The sequence below is a fragment of the Thalassophryne amazonica genome, chromosome 1 (assembly GCF_902500255.1).
Source record: "Thalassophryne amazonica chromosome 1, fThaAma1.1, whole genome shotgun sequence".
NCBI classification, from domain to species: Eukaryota; Metazoa; Chordata; class Actinopteri; order Batrachoidiformes; family Batrachoididae; genus Thalassophryne; species Thalassophryne amazonica.
The window spans coordinates 36,123,094-36,147,919 of record NC_047103.1 but is presented as its reverse complement, the minus strand read 5'-3'; the positions used below and the strand labels follow the sequence as shown (position 1 = coordinate 36,147,919).

Here is a 24,826-nt window from a genome sequence, read left to right as displayed (position 1 = left end):
CTTCCACATTTCCAACTTTGCTCCTTTGTCGTTGCCTCCGGAGTCCGGACACATTCTCCTCCTTCTTCTTCACTCAACAGTAGCCCAGTTCCTCCCAGCATCCTGTTGGGCAACAGCACCAGTGGTGGTCTTTGTTCACCTGAACCTTGACCGATCCGGTATGGAAATTTGATTTGTGTTCTGCATGGTTATTGTGGCACATTTCACACAGATGTCCTTCTTGATGCAACCCAACTCATTTATCTGGGCTTGATACCGGTACTGACAACGAACTGGCTATACACACCATGTGGCAGAAGTCATGGTAAGATTACACAATAGAGAGAGAAAAAAATATTTTTATAAACAGGCATTATCTTGAAGATATTTGATGTAACATTAAACGTATTTTCAACATACTGTTGTTTTTATAAGTTGAAATAAGACCTTGACATCAATATTTCGCTATATTAATCTTTACACCTTAATATTATCATGTCCATTTGCTACTCTATTGATCTGTGGATACACAATTGTCTACTGTCAGAACCTTTAGAATTCTTAGTATTAATCAATGTTATTCTGTAAACGGCAACCCTTAGTGAAACTCAAGATACATCAGTCTTTATATACAGCACGCATAATTGTAACTATTTAAATCAACAGATTAATGGGATTTTTTAACACCAGCTTTAAGTATTCTGCAGTTATAATTGACATCACAGTGGCTTAGTAGTTAGCACTGGTACCTCACAGCAAAAAGGTTGTGGGATCGCTTCCCATCCTTTCTGTGCAGTGTTTGCATGTTCTCTCCATGTCTGCGTGGGTTTCCTCCGATTTCCTCCCACAATCAAAAACATGCTTATTTAGGGTCTGCTCCTTTCTCTGCCCCTGACCAAGCCAGCCTCCGCCCATCTGGAGTTGGTCCCCAGGTGCCAGATTGTGGCTGCCCACTGCTCCTAGTGGTTGGATTGTGTTTAACTGTAATTAGAATGGGTTAAATGCAGAAGACAAATTTCATTGTATGTGTATATATGTACAGTGACAATAAAGGCTCTATTCTATTTATATTATTTGCGTGGACAAGTACTGGTCAGCCCTGCGACAGACTGGCATCCTGTTCAGGGTTTACCCTACCTTATGGCTGCTGAAATAGGCTTCAGTCCCCCATGAACCTTAATTGGAGTAAGTGGGTATACAAAATGGATGAATGAAATACGTAGTGTTCAGCAGAGACCAACCACTACGATAAAAAAAAAAAAGCTCAATCATGTCAGTGGAGTTACAATCTTTATTGGAAACCCAGCCTTCAAACTTCACAGCACATTTTAAATTCAATTACAACAATAACAGCAACAGGCCCCATGGATAGTCTAGAGCAGGGGTTCCCAAAAGTTTGTGCTGGGCACCTCAAAGCAACATTTCAATTTTTCAGAGGTGTTCAGAAGCAGGAAAAGCCTACATCACAGGTTTTTTTTTTGTGGCAGATCACAGAATGTTGTTACTGGTGTGTACAGTGCATCTCTTCTGAATGTGTGGTGCTGCCATAGTAAGATTTGAGAACTAGAGATGATCGTCCTGTGTTTCACCGTGTGGTGAAGCCACAGGGTGAAGAGTGAAGACAAGCTCAGTACGTACAAAAAAAAACAAGATAGATTATTTTAATTTCAGGACAGAAGGATTGCCTTCATTCAGCCATGGATCAGTTAAACATAAATAGTTCATGAACTATAATATGTAGTCAGTGCCATTCAACACTAAGAAACTACAACAGAGGCATTATCAGTGTTAATATTTATTACCCCGCTTCACAAGATTACCACACAAAGACACACAAAATGATTTATCTTTTTATTGGTGAATCCAGAGATTCTGTACTTCCTACTGAATTCCACATAGTGTGAAATCAATATAAATATATTTTAAAAAGAGGATGCATTTAGTATACATCTGCTGAGAGTTTGTTGTCATTGTAACTGAAGTGACAGGAGTAACTTAAGCTTTGATATAAAAGGTGTTTCTTGCACAATGACAAATATCGAGTGTCCGTTTGTTGATTTTTTTTTTTCCCAAAGTAAAAAAACAAAACAAAAAAACAATGCTCCAGACAATCACTCTAAACTTGTCACTGGATATCAGCCTACTATGATATGCCAATCCAACTGCATAAAGGTAGAATAAGCAAACTGCATCACTGGTCTTCTCATCAGTCTGCTTCATGGCATTCTGGCTGCTCCACGAGATACGAGATAAGATGATGTTTCTCATATTGGTGTTAACAACAAAATGTAAAAATACTGGTGTCATTTTTTTCCATTCTGCGACACACAAACTGTCCAAGGATGTCTACTCTTAAGAGAAAAGGAAAAAAAATTAAACATAATGTTAATAAACTGGTAGTGGATTGGCATAGGCTGCTTTTAATAAAAATAATCATTGGTGCGTTGTGCCGGTTAGAAATGTCACAACTGGATCATAAAATCCCAACTTTATCCTTCCTTTGCAGGAGTTTAGATCTGGAATAAAAAACACAAGACAAAACAGTCATTTCAGCATGATAGGCCACTTTTGCACTTTCTGTGAAATGATACCATCACTGCTTGTCAATGGAGATTTAAAGTGCATATATCTGGTAAATGAAATGTCAAAATGAGCCGACCGTTTAAAATAAAGAATTATGAAAATAATTATGTATGGCTTATGTTTGGTGCCATACGCCCTGAAATGTTAAAGCACAAGGAATTTAGCTTGATTTGATCAGCTGACAAACTCTCAGAAATGTTGATTTCAGTGACGTCACTTTGGGTACATCCCTACAGAGCCATTTTGCATTTTTTTCATTGAAACAAATGGTAAACCTAGAATTTTATCAGTTTGAAATCTGTTTTTTGTGAACTTTGATGGTGAGTACGTCAACATGGTGAACAGTATGTTTTTATAAAAGGTCCAGCAACACCAGTCCTGATGTTTACTAGCTGCACAGTTTTCCTCAAAATATTTTTGAGGTTGAATTGGTTTGCACATGCCTCCTGGAAAGAGTGGAGAAATTACAGTTGGCGGTATGAAAAATGGGCTTTAAAAAACTACTTGGGCCTAAACACGGATGCTATTCCTTCAATTCGTGTGGCAACCAGAACTCTAACAAAACATGGTGTCTCTCCCAAAAGCGTGAAACTGGATTTTTTTTATTTTTTAAACCACTGTTATAGAAATGAAGTGTCTATCCCACGCCTCACCAGGAATCAGTGACTCACTGAGAAACAAGAATTTTATCAATGTGTTTATAAATGTGACCATGAAGACTCAGAAAAAGTGATGAGGGGTGATGGTTATTGTAGTCTTAACGAGAGAGCCGCTACATGAACACTGAACCAGCCCTTAAGCGGCATTACCTGCTTACTGGATCAATTATTTTGTTTAAATATGGAACCGTATGGAACCAGAGCCAGAACGATATTCAACATGGCTCTGTGTGTGCACACAGGAGGAGAAAACTCAGCATGATGCATTTCTCAGGGTATGCATTTATTACTACTATGTACTTATTCAATATATATAGACAAATTTTATGTTTTTTTGTTTTTCCTGAATACACCGTAGGTTACAAAGGAGGCACGGATGGAACTATGTTGATCAGCAAAATACAAGAATTAATTGAAGCCATATTACATTTGTATTGAAAAAGCAACTTGGATTGACTGTGCATACTGGCATAAGTCTGAGAAAATGGCTGTGAATCTGTCTTGTATTTTCCTGACACACCCTGGCTTGTTGTACTTATCAAGGCTCACACAAGTCAGACTTGGAAGAAATTATTTCTAATATGGTATAGAATTTTTTAAGACAGTGCCAAATGGAGTGAGATATGTACTTTAAGTTCACTGCACTGTCATACTGGTTGGCAAAATGATTAAAATGTTTAGCATACTAATATCTGAAAACACTGTTTCTGCCTGTAACCTTTCATTGTTGATTACTTGTTTTTGAGGCCAACTGTGTAGTGTTAGTAGACAATTTTTCCCCCTTAACAAATGTAGTGAACTTTGCTCACACTATTTTGCCAGTAGATGCACAGAAGACCGTAACATTGGACAATAAATGGCAACAAAAACAACTTATGAACTTGTGCGCTGGTTTGTCAGCAATTAAACTGTTTTTATGATGTAATCAGAAAGAGAGCAAAATACTTTTAACTGCAATGATTTTGACAGCAAAGTTCCACAATAACAGATTAAATTTCACTTTGTGTATGACAACAACATAGCCAGCTGCCACAAACACATTATGAAAACATCACAATGACCTTAAATTTCTATATGGCACAGAACAATCTTAAGAACTTTTACACAGATTAGCTATTAACTAAATTTGTTTTCTATTTTTTATCATTTTATGTAGTTTGATATGATTTCATTTGTACTGTTTCTTGTGAAGCACACTGTGATTTTTATCTGTGACAAATGCTATATATAAAAATGTTACTAAATGAATAAATAGCTTACATCATCAATGTCCTCGTCATCATCTCCAATGTCGTCAAACTGGATGTCGTCGTCATCTCCAGGACCAAATGTGTCTGTCTCATTGATTTTGGCTGTGTGAAGAAAGTGTCATAATGTCACTGACTCCAGTATTATAGTACTTTAAATAGCCAGTTGTTATATTCTCAATGAGCATGTTCAATAGTGCATAAATTCCACGTGACAGTGTGAGCTCCCACCTCCACTGTCAGCACGGGGAGCATTAAGTGCCTATTTATCCAAAACATGTAGGAAGAACGGCTCTAGCAGCTTTTTCCCCGTGCGCCGTTCTACTACGGTCGCCCATGCCCCCCCCCCCCCCCAAAGTGCTACCACAAGATGAAAGAGCTCAATCTGACTTGCCTCCTAACAGGCTGGTTTACAGACGTGGCAATACACCTGAAAACAAAAGTAAAGAACACCAGACATTCTGGTGCTTTCATTGCATGTTTTACCATTTCTCAACACTTGAAAAATGGAGTTGGTGTTTTCTTTTCATGACGACTGCAGCAGTACATTGTAATATTTTTGAGGAACAAATGGAACGTTGGGCTTTTATATGCCATTCTGCAATCTGCCTGCCAAGGCTACCTGATGGAAAAGGCCGCCGTTTTCCCAACTTTCCTTCCAAACACAGCTATCACTTGTGCAAAGCACATTTGAATCATGAAGTTTCACACAAGCTGTTTTTACTGTTGTAACACTGACTGACTTTAAAGAATAAAGTTCTGACAAAAATGCATGCACAGTACGTACAGGATTACAGCTGATGGCGCCAATGTTCTCTACTAAATATTGTCTGATTGTCACATCTGGGACACGTTTAAAGGACTTTGCCCACCTTTCTTTGGGCAAGTCAGAAGCATTTGTTGCAGCATTATCCATAGATTTAGTCATGTCTATGTAGTTACACAGAGAATGCATCCTGCATTAAAAGGCTCTGCTCCCCACGGTGTTCTACATGAGCGACTTATAGAGTACTCAGTGCACATGTGCAGTCTATTGATAAGACTGAAAGAACAAATCTACGGTACAGACATGTCCTTTAACATTAAATAACAGCAGCAGACTGGTAAGACAGTGAGCTATAGAGTTACACTCAAGTTTGCTCTGAGCTACCCACCCCCCCATAAAAACACTCCTGTCCAGTCATTCTACCTTATTTTAGATTTAACAATGACAATAATAATAAAAAAACACTTGCTCTGGTTGTGTGAACTGTTACTCACCGTGCTCTGGCAGCTCGCCGTAGGCCTTCAAGCTGCGAGCCTCATCTGCGTTATACTTGAGAATGACATCAGCTTTGTTATCCTGAAACAAAGATTGTTCCACAAAACAGAATTTGAAACTTTGCAGATATCTTCAAATCAAACCAGACCTACTGAAGCAAAAACTGAACTTTCCAGCTTCCTCAATTATTTTACCCGCAACTTAATTTGGACAATTTCTAAGTATGAAGAAGCAAAAATTATAGCCTCAAGAGAAAATGTAAAAAACTGTTAAGACGGGCACTCCTGATTATTTTTTATAAAATACTGTCATCTTAAATCCTTTTGCTGATGACCACTTGGTTGTTGTTTTGTTTTTTTTTCTTTTTTTTGGGGGGGGGGGGGGGGGGTTCTCCATAGTGTCAAATAAATAAATAAATAAATAAAGACACCACACTATCAATCAGTACTAAAGGGTAAAGTGTGTGCGGCAATTCCTAGCAAAAACAGCAACAGAAAACAAAACGGAACAAATCCTCATTATGTATAAAGCGACATGTTTCATGGTCCACAATTAAACAAAATGACAAATTTGAAATAAAAAAAGCTGACATTTAGAGCTGCCCTGACCTATTCAATGAATAATTTCCCCAAAATGACAGCTGAACAGCGTAACAAATTTCTGATATTTTAGTGTGAACTGGTGGTTGTGATGTGTACTTATGTAACCACGTTATATAAGTACACATCCCACTGGTGCACTGGTGTTGCAACACTGACAGTTGGTCTGATGTGAGGGACAAACACACCTGGTAATCTCTCAGCCCAACCAGGATGATGTCTGATGTGTTAATCCAAACCTGGAGGGGGAAGAGGGAGGGAGATGTCAACACAAAGGTGAGGTTCATTGAGTTCATGGCACCACATTAATGGTGGCCGACTGACCCCCTTCAAACAGGCTTATTCAGCACTACAGCAGGAGGTAACCTGTTTGTTAAAAAAGCGCAAAGGTGTGAGAGAACAGAAGTTTTTCCTGCCTTTTTCCGGAGTTTTCCTCTGATGTGACAAAGCCGCTTGGTTCCATCGAAGCACATGGCCTCCAGACGCCCATTTCCAAGCATTTTAATCACCTGTGCATATTCTGGAAAGCAAACAAGACAGGGGATGATTAATTCAACCTGACGACAGTTATCACTGCAACAGCAGGACATTCACATGTACCAGTCCAAGCGACACTCAGTTCAAGTTAATTTGAAGATATTTGTGGTCTTTCACAAAACTGTCATCTTAGATTAAGACAAAAGCAAAGTCTTTTAAATAGCCTGCTGAATGTTTTCACAGTTACGCTGATAAAACTTAATTCTACATGTCCAGATGTCTCAATCAGATAGGCTCCGATCAGATCAAGACATCCCTATTTACATGCCTATAAAAGCAAATAATTGCTTCATCAATCAAAGTACTTGGAGGAAAGTTTGGTTTCAGGTAAGATATAGAAATCTGGAAATTTGCTACTTCTGAATTCGGAGAAAAAAAAAAAAAAAAAAAAAAAAACAGGTGATTGTGGCTGGTCATGCGAGAAAGTATGATCAGCTAACATTATCACTGGCTGCATGTGTTATGTTCATAGCTCAGAGTTGACAGAAGGTATGATGCTAATTCTCCTACCCATTTAAGTGAAATGTTAATAAAAATTTTGACCGTTTATTTGAACTAGTAAGACATTATTTCAAACCACTAACTGGCCAACAGCCTGATGCTGCCCAATAAAAAAAGATTTCAAAACAAATGATTTGTTTGTAGCTAGAACAACAAGACCGTTTTAGAGCCAGCTACAATCCAAGTATCAAAACTAGCACATAGCTGAATTTTAAACAAGTTCAAATGAATGTTTTCATAAAATATAGCACTTTCAGAGCCTGCCAACCCACAAAGAATACAGTTTCATCAATTATTTACTTTTACAACATACCAGGAACAGCACTGGCAACTACTCAGAGTATTACAAAGAGTTACATTTATATTCCTTGGTCCAAGTGGGGGCAGCATGGTGGATTAGTGGTTAGCACTGTTGCCTCACAGCAAGAAGGTCATGGGATTGATTCCCACCTGTGGCCTTTCTGTGTCTTTTTTTGCATGTTCTGTGTGTATCAATTTGTGTCAGTTTGCATGTTCTCCCCGTGTTTGTGTGGGTTCCCTCCGGGTGCTCCGGCTTTCTCCCACATCCAAGGACATGTATGCAGGTGTGAATGTGTTTGTCTATATGTGGCCCTGTGACAGACTGGCGTCCTGTCCAGGTTGTACACTGCCTCACGTCCTATGACTGCTGGGATAGGCTCTTGGCCCCCCATGACCATTAACTGGAGTACGCAGTTGACGGTGAGTGATTCAGTGGTCCAAGTGGGATTTGAACCAGTTACCTTCTGGACCATCGTTGCAAACTGACACTGGTGTGCAAACGTGAGACCTCATTGTAAAGCATTTTGAGCATCTGCATCAGATGAAAAAAAAGTGCTATAACAATGAAGTCCATTTATAACAAACACCTACAACAAACAATGAGAAATTGTTGGAATGAATCATATGACACTTATGGCTCTCTAAAGAAGTGTAACAAACAGCACTCACCCTGGCCATCCTCTTTGAACACCAACTCTCTCTTCTCAGACTCATTTTCATTCTTTCCACGTCGCCGATTCTTACCTCCTTTACCTATTAACACATAAATTCAGATTGCCATTTGTGAGATATAATCTATGGGTGTATCTCGAGTTAAAAAGTGAATTAGCTAGGCATCAGTTCTGGCTAACAAAGTTTAAAAGGTTGTTGCTTGATGTCTGGATCCAGGTGTATCACAGACTATTTTGTCAACTATTTGTGTTAATGACATTAACGTATTAAAAGGCTGAATCACGTGATCATCAAAGCCAACAAAAATGAAGGAAATGGCTGTTCGTACGTAGCTGTATTAATAATTCCAAATTCTATTTGTATGTAGTGCAGCCTTGTTATGGTTAGGATTCATGGTTAACATAGTTTAGAAATTTACATATCAACAGCAAATACATGTACAAGTATGTAGCCTCATGAGCATGTAACCTATATTGACCAATAAGACCAACACTACCTAAGAACAGAAGACTAGAAAACTAGAGGGGTGAAAGTAAGAGTTGGGACTTTGAATGTTGGCAGTATGACTAAAGGGAGAGAGCTGACTGACATGAAAGGTAGACATTGTGTGTGTGCAACAGACCAGTTGGAAGGGAAATAAGAGCAAGAGCATAAGCAGTGGGTTCAAGTTGTTGTATCATGGTGTAGACAGGAAGAGAAATGATATTAGGGTAATTTTAAAAGGAAGAGTATGTTAAGAGTGTGTTGGGGGTTAAGCGAGTATCCAACAGGGTGATGAGTATGAATTTGGAAACTGAAGGGGTGATGATGAATATCATCAGTGCATATGCCCCACAGGTAGGTTGTGAGACAAAGGAGAAAGAACATATCTGGAGTGAGTTAGATGAGGTGGTGGACAGTGTGCCCAAGCAGAAGGGCAGATGGTAGTTATTTTGCAGAAAGGATGGCAGGGTAACAGCAGGGTAACAGCAGAATAACAGCGCTGCGCCGTTACAGTCTCATCACAGTACCGTTATACTCTGGTGTCATCTCAAATTGTTTTTTGTATTGACAGGGCTCGACATTGCCATTTGCCAGCTGGCCAGGTGGCGATTTGGCCCACTGTCAGACCACTACGATTTATAAAATAATGGCCCGGTTGATCCCCTACAAACTTCTGTTCATTTTACCATTTTTTTCCAGTAGCAAAGTCATATTTCTTCACATCTCCATGACATCAAACTTCAGCGAGCCCGCCATGTTTGTTTTTATCTCACCCACGTGCCGCTGAGGAAATGAGATTAGCTGCACAATCAATGGGTCCGAGTCCAATGATTTACCCAAACTCCCAATAAATATGAGTAAATTAAATTCTTTTGTTTTTGCTGGTTTTATGTGGCATTTTGTAAATGGGCTCCGATCTCAAAATGCGCCTCTGTGAAATAAATCAAGCGACCCTCTCTTCTATGGCATTGAACAGCAGCCATGATTATTGTTGCATTGCTGCCACCTTCTGCATTAGTTCATTATAGCAGATCTAAATCCTCTTGAGTCCAGTGTCTTTCAAGTTTTTAAAAAGCCAACACTTCCCCCTCCAAAATTCAATTTAATTTATATAGTGCCAAATCACAACAAAGTTGCCTCAAAGCGCTTCGCACAAGTAAGGTCTAACCTTACCAACCCCCAGAGCAAGCACACAGATGACAGTTGTAAGGAAAAACTCCCTCTCTGGAAGAAACCTCAAGCAAACCAGACTCAAAAGGGTGACCCTCTGCTTGGACCATGCTCCCACTTGAGCTTATGTCTAAAATATTTCCTACAGAAACTTCTTCAGGTCTATTCTTCTAAATTCTGAGAGAAGCTCTTGCCTTTCTCTGGAATATTTATTACAATACATGAGGACATCCCTAATCGCCAAAAAATGTCCTAAATGAGATATTGCAGACTCCTGGATGAACCGGTACCAATATAACTGATAGCTGACAGTCAATTCAATATGTACTGTATTTCATTAAATGTATTTAAGTAATATCACTGTGTGTGATGTTACTGCCTGAGCATTCTTCAATCAAATCTATGATAAAAAATGTACATGTAACTAGTGCTAGTTCAAATAAATGTTATGAGCTCATGATTTGGGTGTTGTAACATGCCAAAAACACGTCACCTCAGATAATAATTGCCAACAGCACTGAATATTAAAAATTTCTGGGGAGAACCCTGGATGGAAAAGGCTGTGGTGAATACCAACTTTCAGAAAAGGGAGAAACACAGGGTGACATACAAAAGTATTGGAACACTTGGTATTTAATTTCACACATTTGAATTTGTTTCAAATACAAAAAAATAACATTTCAAAAAATAATCTTCTTTAAACTCAAACTGAAAGCAAATCTCTACAGCTTGATATAACTTAATTAAAAATATAAAAGCCAAAATGATGGGCTGCATAAGTAATGGAACACTTTGGTATGACACCTGGAAATAATCCATTTTATATAATGGCTGAGTGGATCCTTGTCATTTGACTGGTGCTCTGTATGTCACATGACATAGATTATTTGTCCCATTTGTGTTGTGTTGTGTTTAGAGTGCAATGTGGTTCTATACATTTGGTACCATTGTACGCTGCGAACCCTGCCCCGAACTCCGCCCCTAGTGGGAGCAGCATTTAGCTAAACATGCAGAGTTTGTTTAGCTGACAGACGACGATTTGAAGGAGCTAACTGATGGTGCTAATTCTTCGAACACACACACACACACACACACACACACACACACACACACACACACACACACACACACACACACACACACACACACACACACACACCACACCTACCTCCAGGTGTGTGTGTGTAGGCATGAAAAGCTGTTAGGAGGAAGTTAAAATGAAAAGCTGGACTAATTTCTGACATTTTTTCTTCACTGCACTGACTGTGCAAGGAGAAGAGTGAGAAAAGTCACCAAGACAGCCAGGCAACCCATAAGAAGTTATAGGCTTCTCTGGCTGTGATCAAAGAAATTCTGCATAGTGCATGTTTTGCATTTTGTATCACCAGTTACAGCTTCATGATGAAGTGATACAGAAGAAGATTTTTCTTAAAAAGAAGACCAGAAAGTTCAGCTACAATTTGCCAGAAGGTACATCTGAGATGCAAGCCTAGACAGCAAGGTGGTGGCAGGAAAGAGTGTAGCTAGACAGCATAGGATGGTTGTTTGTAGGATGACTTTAGAAGTGAAGAAGAACAGAGTGAGATCTCAACAAAGGATCAGATGGTGGATGCTGAAGGAGGAAGACTGTTCAGTGAGCAGGTGAGAGAGGCACTGGATGGAGGGGGCGCAATTTTGAACAACTGGAAAAATACTGCAGATGTGATGAGGGAGACAGCTAGGACAGTACTAGGTGTGACATCAGGACAGTGGAAGGAAGAGAAGGATACTTGGTGGTGCAAAGAAAATCTCAAGGAAAGCATAAGGAGAAAGATGTTGGCAAAAAAGAATTGGGCTAGTCGGAGAGATGGAGAAAGCAGACAGAGTACAAGGAGATGCAGTGTAAGGCGAAAAGAGAAGTGGCAAAAGCTAAGGAAGGCATATAGCGAGCTGTACAAGTAGTTGAACAGCAAGGAAGGCAAAACCGACTTGCACCGATTGGCCAGACAAAAGGACAAAGCTGGAAAGGATGTGCAGCAGGTTAGGGTGATAAAAAATGCTGATGGAAATGTGCTGACAAGCGAGGAGAGTGTGTTGAGAAGGTGGAGGGAATTTTTTGAGGAGCTGATGAAGGAAGAAAATGAGAGAGATAAGGCTGAATGATGTGGAGAGAGTAAATCAGGAAGTACAAGAGATTAGTAAGGATGAAGTGAGGGCTGCTATGAAGAGGATGAAGAGTGTCCAGATGACATTCCAGTCTAGGCATGGAAATGTCTAGGAGAGATGGCAGTGGAGTTACTAACCAGATTGTTTAATAAAAGCTTGGAAAGTGAGAGGATGCCTGAGGAGTGGAGCAGAGGTGTGCTGGTTCCTATTTTTAAGAACAAGGGTGACGTGCAGAACTGCAGTAACTACAGAAGCATGAAGTTGATGAGCCACAGAAAGACGTTATGGGAAAGAGTAGTAGAAACTAGGCTTATAAACAGGTGAAGACCTGTGATCAGTAATATGGTTTCAAGCCGAGAAAGAACACTACGATGCAATGTTTGCTCCGAGAATACTGATGGAATACTGACTGTGCATTAGTGGAATTAGAGAAAGCTCATGACAGGATGCCAAGAGTTGTCGTATTGTATGAGGAAGACTGGAGTGGCAGAGAAGTATCAAATCAAATCAATTTTATTTACACTCAACAAAAATATAAACGCAACACTTTTGGTTTTGCTCCCATTTTGTATGAGATGAACTCAAAGATCTAAAACTTTTTCCACATATACAATATCACCATTTCTCTCAAATATTGTTCACAAACCAGTCTAAATCTGTGATAGTGAGCACTTCTCCTTTGCTGAGATAATCCATCCCACCTCACAGGTGTGCCATATCAAGATGCTGATTAGACACCATGATTAGTGCACAAGTGTGCCTTAGACTGCCCACAATAAAAGGCCACTCTGAAAGATGCAGTTTTATCACACAGCACAATGCCACAGATGTCGCAAGATTTGAGGGAGTGTGCAATTGGCATGCTGACAGCAGGAATGTCAACCAGAGCTGTTGCTCATGTATTGAATGTTCATTTCTCTACCATAAGCCGTCTCCAAAGGCGTTTCAGAGAATTTGGCACTACATCCAACCAGCCTCACAACCGCAGACCACGTGTAACCACACCAGCCCAGGACCTCCACATCCAGCATGTTCACCTCCAAGATCGTCTGAGACCAGCCACTCGGACAGCTGCTGAAACAATCGGTTTGCATAACCAAAGAATTTCTGCACAAACTGTCAGAAACCGTCTCAGGGAAGCTCATCTGCATGCTCGTCGTCCTCATCGGGGTCTCAACCTGACTTCAGTTCGTCGTCGTAACCGATTTGAGTGGGCAAATGCTCACATTCGCTGCCGTTTGGCACGTTGGCGAGGTGTTCTCTTCACGGATGATGCGAAGGAGATGTGTTGCACTGCATGAGGCAAATGGTGGTCACACCAGATACTGACTGGTATCCCCCCCCAATAAAACAAAACTGCACCTTTCAGAGTGGCCTTTTATTGTGGGCAGTCTAAGGCACACCTGTGCACTAATCATGGTGTCTAATCAGCATCTTGATATGGCACACCTGTGAGGTGGGATGGATTATCTCAGCAAAGGAGAAGTGCTCACTATCACAGATTTAGACTGGTTTGTGAACAATATTTGAGGGAAATGGTGATATTGTGTATGTGGAAAAAGTTTTAGATCTTTGAGTTCATCTCATACAAAATGGGAGCAAAACCAAAAGTGTTGCGTTTATATTTTTGTTGAGTATATATAGCGCCAAATCACAACAAACAGTTGCCCCAAGGCGCTTTATATTGTAAGGCAAGGCCATACAATAATTACATAAAAACCCCCAACGGTCAAAACGACCCCCTGTGAGCAAGCACTTGGCGATAGCGGGAAGGAAAAACTCCCTTTTAACAGGAAGAAACCTCCAGCAGAACCAGGCTCAGGGAGGGGCAGTCCTCTGCTGGGACTGGTTGGGGCTGAGGGAGAGAACCAGGAAAAAGACATGCTGTGGAGGGGAGCAGAGATCAATCACTAATGATTAAATGCAGAGTGGTGCATACAGAGCAAAAAGAGAAAGAAACACTCAGTGCATCATGGGAACCCCCCCAGCAGTCTAAGTCTATAGCAGCATAACTAAGGGATGGTTCAGGGTCACCTGATCCAGCCCTAACTATAAGCTTTAGCAAAAAGGAAAGTTTTAAGCCTAATCTTAAAAGAGAGAGGGTGTCTGTCTCCGTGATCTGAATTGGGAGCTGGTTCCACAGGAGAGGAGCCTGAAAGCTGAAGGCTCTGCCTCCCATTCTACTCTTACAAACCCTAGGAACTACAAGTAAGCCTGCAGTCTGAGAGCGAAGCGCTCTATTGGGATGATATGGTACTATGAGGTCCCTAAGATAAGATGGGACCTGATTATTCAAAACCTTATAAGTAAGAAGAAGAATTTTAAATTCTATTCTAGAATTAACAGGAAGCCAATGAAGAGAGGCCAATATGGGTGAGATATGCTCTCTCCTTCTAGTCCCTGTTAGTACTCTAGCTGCAGCATTTTGAATTAACTGAAGGCTTTTCAGGGAACTTTAGGACAACCTGATAATAATGAATTACAATAGTCCAGCCTAGAGGAAATAAATGCATGAATTAGTTTTTCAGCATCACTCTGAGACAAGACCTTTCTAATTTTAGAGATATTGCGTAAATGCAAAAAAGCAGTCTTACATATTTGTTTAATATGCGCATTGAATGACATATCCTGATCAAAAATGACTCCAAGATTTCTCACAGTATTACTAGACATCAGGGTAATGCCATCCAGAGTAAGGAGCTGGTTAGACACCATGTTTATAAGATTTGTGGGGCCAAGTACAATAACTTCAGTTTTATCTGAGTTTAAAAGCAGGAAATTAGAGGTCATCCATGTCTTTATATCTGTAAGACAATCCTGCAGTTTAGCTAATTGGTGTGTGTCCTCTGGCTTCATGGATAGATAAAGCTGGGTATCATCTGCGTAACAATGAAAATTTAAGCAATGCCGTCTAATAATACTGCCTAAGGGAAGCATGTATCAAGTGAATAAAATTGGTCCTAGCACAAAACCTTGTGGAACTCCATAATTAACCTTAGTCTGTGAAGAAGATTCCCCATTTACACGAACAAATTGTAATCTATTAGATAAATATGATTCAAACCACCGCAGCACAGTGCCTTTAATACCTATGGCATGCTCTAATCTCTGTAATAAAATTTTATGGTCAACAGTATCAAAAGCAGCACTGAGGTCTAACAGACAAGCACAGAGATGAGTCCACAGTCTGAGGCCATAAGAAGATCATTTGTAACCTTCACTAATGCTGTTTCTGTACTATGATGAATTCTAAAACCTGACTGAAACTCTTCAAATAGACCATTCCTCTGCAGATGATCAGTTAGCTGTTTTACAACTACCCTTTCAAGAATTTTTGAGAGAAAAGGAAGGCTGGAGATTGGCCTATAATTAGCTAAGATAGCTGGGTCAAGTGATGGCTTTTTAAGTAATGGTTTAATTACTGCCACCTTAAAAGCCTGTGGTACATAGCCAACTAATAAAGATAGATTGATCATATTTAAGATCGAAGCATTAATAATGGTAGGGCTTCCTTGAGCAGCCTGGTAGGAATGGGGTCTAATAGACATGTTGATGGTTTGGAGGAAGTAACTAATGAAAATAACTCAGACAGAACAATCGGAGAGAAAGAGTCTAACCAAATACCCGGCATCACTGAAAGCAGCCAAAGATAACGATACGTCTTTGGGATGGTTATGAGTCATTTTTTCTCTAATAGTTAAAATTTTATTAGCAAAGAAAGTCATGACGTCATTACTAGTTAAAGTTAAAGGAATACTCGGCTCAACTGAGCTCTGACTCTTTGTCAGCCTGGCTACAGTGCTGAAAAGAAACCTGGGGTTGTTCTTATTTTCTTCAATTAGTGATAAGTAGTAAGATGTCCTAGCTTTACGGAGGGCTTTTTTTTATAGAGCAACAGACTCTTTTTCCAGGCTAAGTGAAGATCTTCTAAATTAGTGAGACGCCATTTCCTCTCCAACTTACGGGTTATCTGCTTTAAGCTGCGAGTTTGTGAGTTATACCACGGAGTCAGGCACCTCTGATTAAAGCTCTCTTTTTCAGAGGAGCTACAGCATCCAAAGTTGTCTTCAATGAGGATGTAAAACTATTGACGAGATACTCTATCTCATTTACAGAGTTTAGGTAGCTACTCTGCACTGTGTTGGTATATGGCATTAGAGAACATAAAGAAGGAATCATATCCTTAAACCTAGTTACAGCGCTTTCTGAAGACTTCTAGTGTAATGAAACTTATTCCCACTGCTGGGTAGTCCATCAGAGTAAATGTAAATGTTATTAAGAAATGATCAGACAGAAGGGAGTTTTCAGGGAATACTGTTAAGTCTTCAATTTCCATACCATAAGTCAGAACAAGATCTAAGATATGATTAAAGTGGTAGGTGGACTGATTTACATTTTGAGCAAAGCCAATTGAGTCTAATAATAGATTAAATGCAGTGTTGAGGCTGTCATTCTCAGCCCACTATAATTATCTTATCTGAGCTAAGCACTAAGTCAGACAAAAGGTCTGAAAATTCACAGAGAAACTCACAGTAACGACCAGGTGGACGATAGATAATAACAAATAAAACTGTTTTTTGGGACTTCCAATTTGGAAGCTTTCAAATAAATTAAAGCTCTGTCTGGGTTTTTGATTAATTAATAAGCTGGAATGGAAAATTGCTGCTAATCCTCCGCCTCGGCCCGTGCTACGAGCGTTCTGGCAGTTAGTGTGACTCGGGGGTGTTGACTCATTTAAACTAACATATTCATCCTGCTGTAACCAGGTTTCTGTAAGGCAGAATAAATCAATATGTTGATCCATTATTATATCATTTACTAACAGGGACTTAGAAGAGAGAGACCAAATGTTTAATAGACCACATTTAACTGTTTTAGTCTGTGGTGCAGTTGAAGGTGCTATATTATTTTTTCTTTTTGAATTTTTATGCTTAAATAGATTTTTGCTGGTTATTGGTGGTCTGGGAGCAGGCACCGTCTCTACGGGGATGGGGTAATGAGGGGATGGCAGTTGGAGAGAAGCTGCAGAGAGGTGTGTAAGACTACAACTCTGCTTCCTGGTCCCAACCCTGGATAGTCACGGTTTGAAGGATTTAAGAAAATTGGCCAGATTTCTAGAAATGAGAGCTGCTCCATCCAAAGTGGGATGGATGCCGTCTCTCCTAACAAGACCAGGTTTTCCCCAGAAGCTTTGCCAATTATCTATGAAGCCCACCTCATTTTTTGGACACCACTCAGACAGCCAGCAATTCAAGGAGAACATGCGGCTAAACATGTCACTCCCGGTCCAATTGGGGAGGGGCCCAGAGAAAAGTACAGAGTCCGACATTGTTTTTGTAAAGTTACACACCGATTCAATGTTAATTTTAGTGACCTCCGATTGGCGTAACTGGGTGTCATTACTGCCGACGTGAATTACAATCTTACCAAATTTACTCTTAGCCTTAGCCAGCAGTTTCAAATTTCCTTCAATGTCGCCTGCTCTGGCCCCCGGAAGACAATTGACTATGGTTGCTGGTGTCGCTAACTTCACATTTCTCAAAACAGAGTCGCCAATAACCAGAGTTTGATCCTCGGCGGGCGTGTTGTCGAGTGGGGAAAAATGGTTAGAAATGTGAACGGGTTGGCGGTGTACACAGGGCTTCTGTTTAGGGCTACGCTTCCTCCTCACAGTCACCCAGTCGGCCTGCTTTCCCGGCTGCTCGGGATCTGCCAGAGGGAAACTAACGGCGGCTAAGCTACCTTGGTCCGCACCGACTACAGGGGCCTGGCTAGCTGTAGAATTTTCCACGGGGCGGAGCCGAGTCTCCAATTCGCCCAGCCTGGCCTCCAAAGCTACGAATAAGCTACACTTATTACAAGTACCATTACTGCTAAAGGAGGTCGAGGAATAACTAAACATTTCACACCCAGAGCAGAAAAGTGCAGGAGAGACAGGAGAAGCCGCCATGCTAAATTGGCTAAGAGCTAGTAGCTGCGCTAAGCTAGCGGATTCCTAAAAACACACAAAGTGAATAATGTGTAAATAATTTAGAGGTGATTCAGCAGAGGGAGTGCTTTAGTTAAGGCACGTGAAGATTACACTGTGAAACAAATCATTATCTAGTTAACTAGATCAATCTAACTGCGCAGATTAAACAGCTAACAGATACAGCAAACACCGCTGTGCTCCGGAACGGAAGTGATACAATACCGCAGTGAGATGAGATGTAATTTAATCAAAGAAAAAAAAAGAAAGAACATCCTGTCTGCAGATTGAAGATTTCACAGACCGCCTGGGCTTATGTTGGGCAAAGCTCCAAACTCTTGAAAAAAATAAATAATTACCCAGAAAAAACAGAGAGACAGAGGGAACAACTAACTTAAAACTCTACATGATGGCACAGCGCATTGTGCCATTGCTTAGGGAGAGCCCTGCCACTACTGATATTGTTTAAAAATACAAAAGTACTTTTTATCCAATTACTCGATAAAATAATCAATAGAATACTTGATTCCAAAAATATTCGAAAGCTGCAGCCCTACAGGGGAATAAAAGTCAGTAGGAGCAAGACTGAATACATGGAGGTACGTGCGTAGATCTAAATATGGCGTTCGCTGCTGTGGCTGTATCAGCTGCACCTGGCTTATGAGACTTTCCAGGCAGTAGTGCCGAGTCTGCGCTTCGAGGAATGCATTTATTTTTTGACAATCGGGAATGTCCCTATTTGATGACGTAGATGAAATCCCACCCTCCAACCTCATTTTCAAACGGTATTCCTGTGAGGAGTTAGAAGTTAGGAAATTCTGTGAAAAATTGAACTGAAAACTGCGTCGAAAACACACGTAAAAAGGTGAGTAAGACTGGTTTTCAAATAATATAGAACATTTATTCATGTGATTATGTACCTTTCTGTGAAGTTTGGTGGTGTTCGAAGCCTTCACCTGCAAATGTTTATGATCCCCAAAACTGGTGTCAAGCCGACAAGACGGCAGATGTGACGAAATAGCCGTTTTTTAAGCTTGGAAACTACCGTCAGAAAACTATTTATATGGTAGATCATTCCAAATCACACATGTAAATGAGATAATAATCAGGTTTGACAGAGTACCATCATTCACAGCTTTCTGGTGATTTTCCCTTAAGCTGGGCAGACACTGTACGATATTTTCAATCGTTGTACTTGGCTCCAGCTCAAATTGTGCGACGAAACCGCGGGATGTAAAAGTTCAGAGCTCACGATTAATGTTCTCACACTGTACGGCCCAATGCTCTGATGCAATCTGACTACTCACATTGTACGTTCAAAAAACACACGTCGGACTCGTGTTTCCAGAAGCAAAAAGTAACAGTTTTACCCATTATTCTTCAACTCATTAAAGTCTGGTATTTTTTGTTGTTTGTTTTTAACTTTGATGTCTCCCAATCGAGAGTTGTTGTAAAATAAGAAATATAAAGTTTTAAAACAAGGAAAAACAACCTGCTCTCCCAAAGAGATGATCACTGTTTATGCTCTCTCCAGCATTTGCACATGTACAGTGCGAGAGACGCTTGTAGCACTGCTTCAACAGCGTGAACCCTCACGACGGCCACCAGAATATCAAACAGGTTTGATTTTCATCCAACCATACGACTGCCGATCGAGAGGTGGTCGTGAGAGGTTAAACGCAGCTCGTTACTCCCTGTATACTACCGATGCAGGACACACTGTTAAGTGAAACTCGGCGTGATCCAAAAATTCTCGCACAAGTTGAAAAATCGGCTGTAAAGCCCAGCTTAAGCACACAGACGGAAATTACCAAGAACTTTTGACCTTCAAATGCTCATACCTTCTTCATATGTGACATAGAACAAATATTTAGATTTGAATTAGAAATGGTTGAGCTAATAGGATTAATAAATGGAATAGTGTTGAATGCTTGGTCTCCAAAGTAAAGGTCAAACAAGGTCTACGTCTATTGGATTCTATGACACGTGACATATGTTACCCGTAATGTGATAAGGTGATACATGGTCCAAAACTATTGCTTTTTTAAAACCGTGTTAACTAGTAATTTGCATCACTTTTTGCCAAAACTGGAGCAACTTTAACTTTGACCCCTGTACAAAATGAAATGCTTTATCACCATTTGCAGGATTCCCTCTAAATATTCTCTTATCTGCTGCACTAAAAGCAGACGAGTTTCAATATTGGGGTCAACTGTACTAAACTAAAGCCCTTTCACATCGGGGCTGCTCCCAGTTGCATTGTGTGTCGTCATGACGACGCCACGTGGAAGCAACCTAGTGCCGAGACGATGCAGCTCGGTGCCACAACAGCGCAAGAGGCGCAAAGGACGAAGCAAATCGGACGCCAAAAATTAAACATGTTTAATTTTTGTGTTGCGTCCTCTGCTCGATGCAGAATTAAGTGGTTTCAGCGCAAGTCAGAGCAACAGGACGGTACTCAGCGTAACTGGAAACCACACTAGGGTGTCCATAAAAATCGTCAATTTTTTTTTTTTCAAAAACTTCAAGTCTCACCCTCTAAATTTGTTGTACCTAACATAAAACATGTACAATTTCATAAAATCTAATTAATATTTACTGGTAGCACAAGCCCTTAAAGATTTTGCTTGCAATAACTTTGTCATATATAGTATGGTAATTTCCAAATATTTCCAAATTATTTCTGTCAGTTTAATATTGATATGTCAGGACAGAAATTATGGCAATACATTGGAAAATCAATTCTTTTCATATCCCATAAAAATAGTAAACACTAAAACATGAATTGTGAGATGCAGTTCTTCTCGTACATGTATCATGCTCCTACAATACCTACATACATACATGGGGTAGCTAACATTTTGTAACAATCAATCATTGTATTTTCATTTTATTGATCAAATACTGTTTCATTATTGATAAATTTTAATAAGTCTATGCTTTATATTTCCACAAATATTTTGATCTAGCTCAAAACAATATTCTTTATGCCTTGCAGTACTTAATATTCAAAAATAAATGTATGAATCAGCACAAGAACCATTGATACAGCTGTGTAACAACATAAGAGAATATCCTTTACATGATAATGATACTTAAGTTGCTTGCATCATGACCAAGACTTGCTGCCGTTTCAGTCAGAATATAGGTGGCACTTCTGTCCTATCTAATGCTGCTGCAAGTCCTGGTGTTAACAACAGCTTTAATTTTAATGGGTTTATGTCTTTTAGGTTCACATGGCACTGGCATAACAAATTCTTCATCAGAACTTTCTGTGTTCTCTTCAATCTGGCTGGAGACAGTGTCAGGTAGTGAGACATTAGATGGTCTAGGCTCCTCCAGTTTCTCTTTGTATTTTGCTTCTGCAGCTTTCTTTTTTTTTGCTCTTTGTTCTTTGGCAGTTTGTATTTTATCTATGCCTGCTATGCATCCCCTTCTACCTCTCTCGCTGAGCAAGTAGGAACTGTCTGTCATCTTCAATCTTTATCATTGTTAGAGCATCCTGATGTGCCATGTCAAACAAGTCATCCAAAGATTCACAAAACACTGTTTCATCCTTCTTCTGCTTGTCTGTATTGCGATTGTGGTAGAGAGGTGAAGAAGGGAGTGGGTGGAGAAAGGTGGCAGGAGTGATTTGTGACCAAAGAATATCTCCAAGAGTGAAGGGGAAAATTAACAAGGCAGTAGTGAGACCAGCTATGTTGTACAGCTTAGAGATGGTGGCACAAACAAAAGAACAAGTTGCAGAGCTGAAGATGTTGTGATTCTTTTTGGGAGGTGATGACAATGGACATGATCAGGAATGAACATATCACAGGGACAGTCAGGTGGGATGGTTTGGAGACAAAGTCAGAGAGGTGAGATTGAGATGGTCTGGACATGTGCAGAGGAGGGACGCAGGGTATATAGGGAGAAGGATGCTGAAGATGACGCCACCAGGCAGGAGGAGAAGAGGGAGGCCAAAGAGGAGGTTTATGGATGTGGTGAGGGAGGACATGCAGGTTGTTGGTGTGTCAGAATAAGATACAGAGTACAGGGTGAGATGGAACGATTGATCTGCCGTAGCGACCCCTAACGGGAGCAGCTAGCCAAGAGAACAAGCAGAAGAAGAAGGGATAGCCACTGCCAAAAATGAATGCCACCATTGCAACATCCAATTAGTTTGTTAATTAATCAAAAACACAAAGATTCTCCGGTTTAACTTTTCACATGGGAGGATGTGTCACATTTCACTGATTTATAAAACTTGTAAACCCAAACAAAATTGGGTTTTGGGGCTTTTGGTTGGGACGCCCAAAGAACATTTTCATGACCCTTAAAAATACCTAATTTTAAAAAGGCTATTCCTTTCTAACTAAGCGATGTGTTATTGCCAACGCTCTCCGGACTATCATGGCCCCACAAAAAAAACATGAAGAAATCAGACTTCACGGGCCAAACTGCGACGGGGCTTTACCAGGCACTAGCTAAACTTAGCTAGTAAGCTAGCCCTGAATTAATACAGATGATTACCGAGAAAGCAAATACGGAACAACCTCAGTTTAGCATCAAACGGTCAAATAAGACACTACATGGCTTTGTTACACGAAAGCCAGAGAACGACGGCTAAGTTACTCTTTGGTAGTGCTAACTTAGCGTTAGCGGGTGGTTGTCACGTTTTCACGGCATGTCGTAACGGCGGGCTCAAAGATAAATTACCACCAACATATTCAGTAATGGTTACCACTCTTACCTTATTCTTAGGCATATTCTTTCAAGTCGTGTCACGTTAACCCAGCAGTACAAGAGTCTAACAATAATTTGTACAGTAGTCGACAAAAAGGCTGCACAGCGATAAACGTAGGGATACGAGTGATGACACAGTTGAAGCAACAGTTCAACACTGTGTCGATTTTTGTTTCGAAGCAGAAAATGCGGCGGTCGGATGTTTTGAAGCACGTTTCATGACGATGGAAATCAGGTGGTTTCCGACGAGTTTGCGTCAAGAGCACAAGTATGGAGTTAGTTTGAATATTAAGAATCCCTAATATACCTAATTATATTCATTTTAAAATTTTGCACTTTATTTAACCAATTACCTCTTTAGGACTAGTCCAGGTCCATAAAGGTCAGGCAATACCTCAAAGAAACACGGTGGTCTTCTAACTCATCAAACTGAGAGAGCACATATTGAGGAAGGACTGGGTAGTTTGTTGTAAACTTTGATGCACAAAATAAATCCCAAAAGTAATTTAAGGCAGGGATGTACATCTGGAGCTGGTCCCCGGGCACCAAAAAGGCGACCTCTGCTCCTAACTGGCAATTAGGATGGGTAAAAGGCAGTAAACACATTTCATTGTGCAGGGAACATGTTCCTACAGTATGTGCATATGACAATAAAATTCTTTTGAATCCTTGAATCCAACTTTGTTTTGCTTGTGATGTTTCTGCCACCAGCTGGATGAAAAAGTTACAAATAGCTGTTCTTCAATCTAAATTTTTTTGACAATTGATATTTTGCCGGATACGGCAAACATGCACCATAGCGATATTTGACCGGATCTCCTCGCTGATTGGCTAGTTCAAATGACATCATTGTAGAATTTTAGAGTTTATTTCAACATGGCAGCGCCCTTTGCAAAGTTGAACTGGACGATATTTCGCCGTACGCGGCACTGGCAAAATGATGGGTTGCGCTGTTTCGCTGGCTGTCTAAATTTATTCACAACAGAATGGAACGGCCGCGGTCGGGTGGGAACTAAAGGTGATTGGAGTTTAAGATCTCCTTATTTCACATTCATGATAGTAGCTCGATATTGGTGATTTTCATTATTGAAAATTGGCATATTTTACCATTCACTATTTTCAGGGGTGGACTGATTGAAGGTTTTGCAGAAAAGACACTGACAGAGAAAAAACAGGATAAACACACATGCCAACGTGGACTTCTGTATTTTCATTTTTATTCTGTCTTGAATTTGCAGGTTTTGGAAATCACAAATCTAAGAGATTATTTCTGTTTACATGGCATTTTGAATGTTTTATCATGTTAGCTACAGAAAATGGGGCCACTTAAGGCCAAATAAAAAAATAAGTTGTTAATCATCCCCACCCTACACAGAAAAATGACCAAGACTGCAAAATTATTTCCACCGTGCCCAAAATTATTTCCATCGCGTGGCGAAAAGCGCTGGTGGAAATAATTTCGGGCATGGTGGAAATAATTTTCGCCACACGGTGGAAATAATTTCGGGCACGGCTATGCCACGTTTTTGACCTGCTTTTAGCGTCAGAGAATCCCTGTAGTGAAAAGCGCTGGTGGAAATAATTTCGGGCATGGTGGAAATAATTTTCGCCACACGGTGGAAATAATTTCGGGCACAGTTATGCCACGTTTTTGAGCTGCTTTTAGTGTCCGTGAATCCCTCCGGCAGTAGGTGATTTTCTGTTCCGATTCAAACGACTTTATGGCACCGAAAACAGCATAGAATCCTTCCGCCAGTAGGTCATTTTCTTTTCCAAAATGACTTCATGGCACCCAAAATGGCATTTAAAGATGAAAAATTAGCACCAACACTCAATGCCGAGGGTGCCGCTGCCATGTTGAAATACCCTCTACGATGACATCATTTGAACTAGCCAATCAGCAAGGAGATCCAGTCAAATATCGCTAGGTGCGTGTTTGCCGTAGCCGGCAAAATATACACTACCAATTTTTTTTGTTTTGTTTTGCCAGCTGTAAT

At 40.3% G+C, this 24,826-nt stretch overlaps 1 protein-coding gene across 1 annotated transcript; it reads right to left on the bottom strand.

The window, feature by feature from the left end:
• Positions 1-1,817: 1,817 nt before the first annotated feature.
• eif1axb (eukaryotic translation initiation factor 1A X-linked b) lies at positions 1,818-22,997 on the bottom strand. The gene is made up of 7 exons (XM_034167879.1): positions 22,838-22,997; positions 8,336-8,421; positions 6,745-6,848; positions 6,517-6,567; positions 5,729-5,810; positions 4,482-4,573; positions 1,818-2,495 (listed from the first exon to the last, which is right to left on the bottom strand). The coding sequence occupies exons 1-7, from the start codon at positions 22,849-22,851 to the stop codon at positions 2,490-2,492; spliced, it is 435 nt and encodes a 144-aa protein (XP_034023770.1). The 5' UTR covers positions 22,852-22,997; the 3' UTR covers positions 1,818-2,489.
• Positions 22,998-24,826: the final 1,829 nt, after the last annotated feature.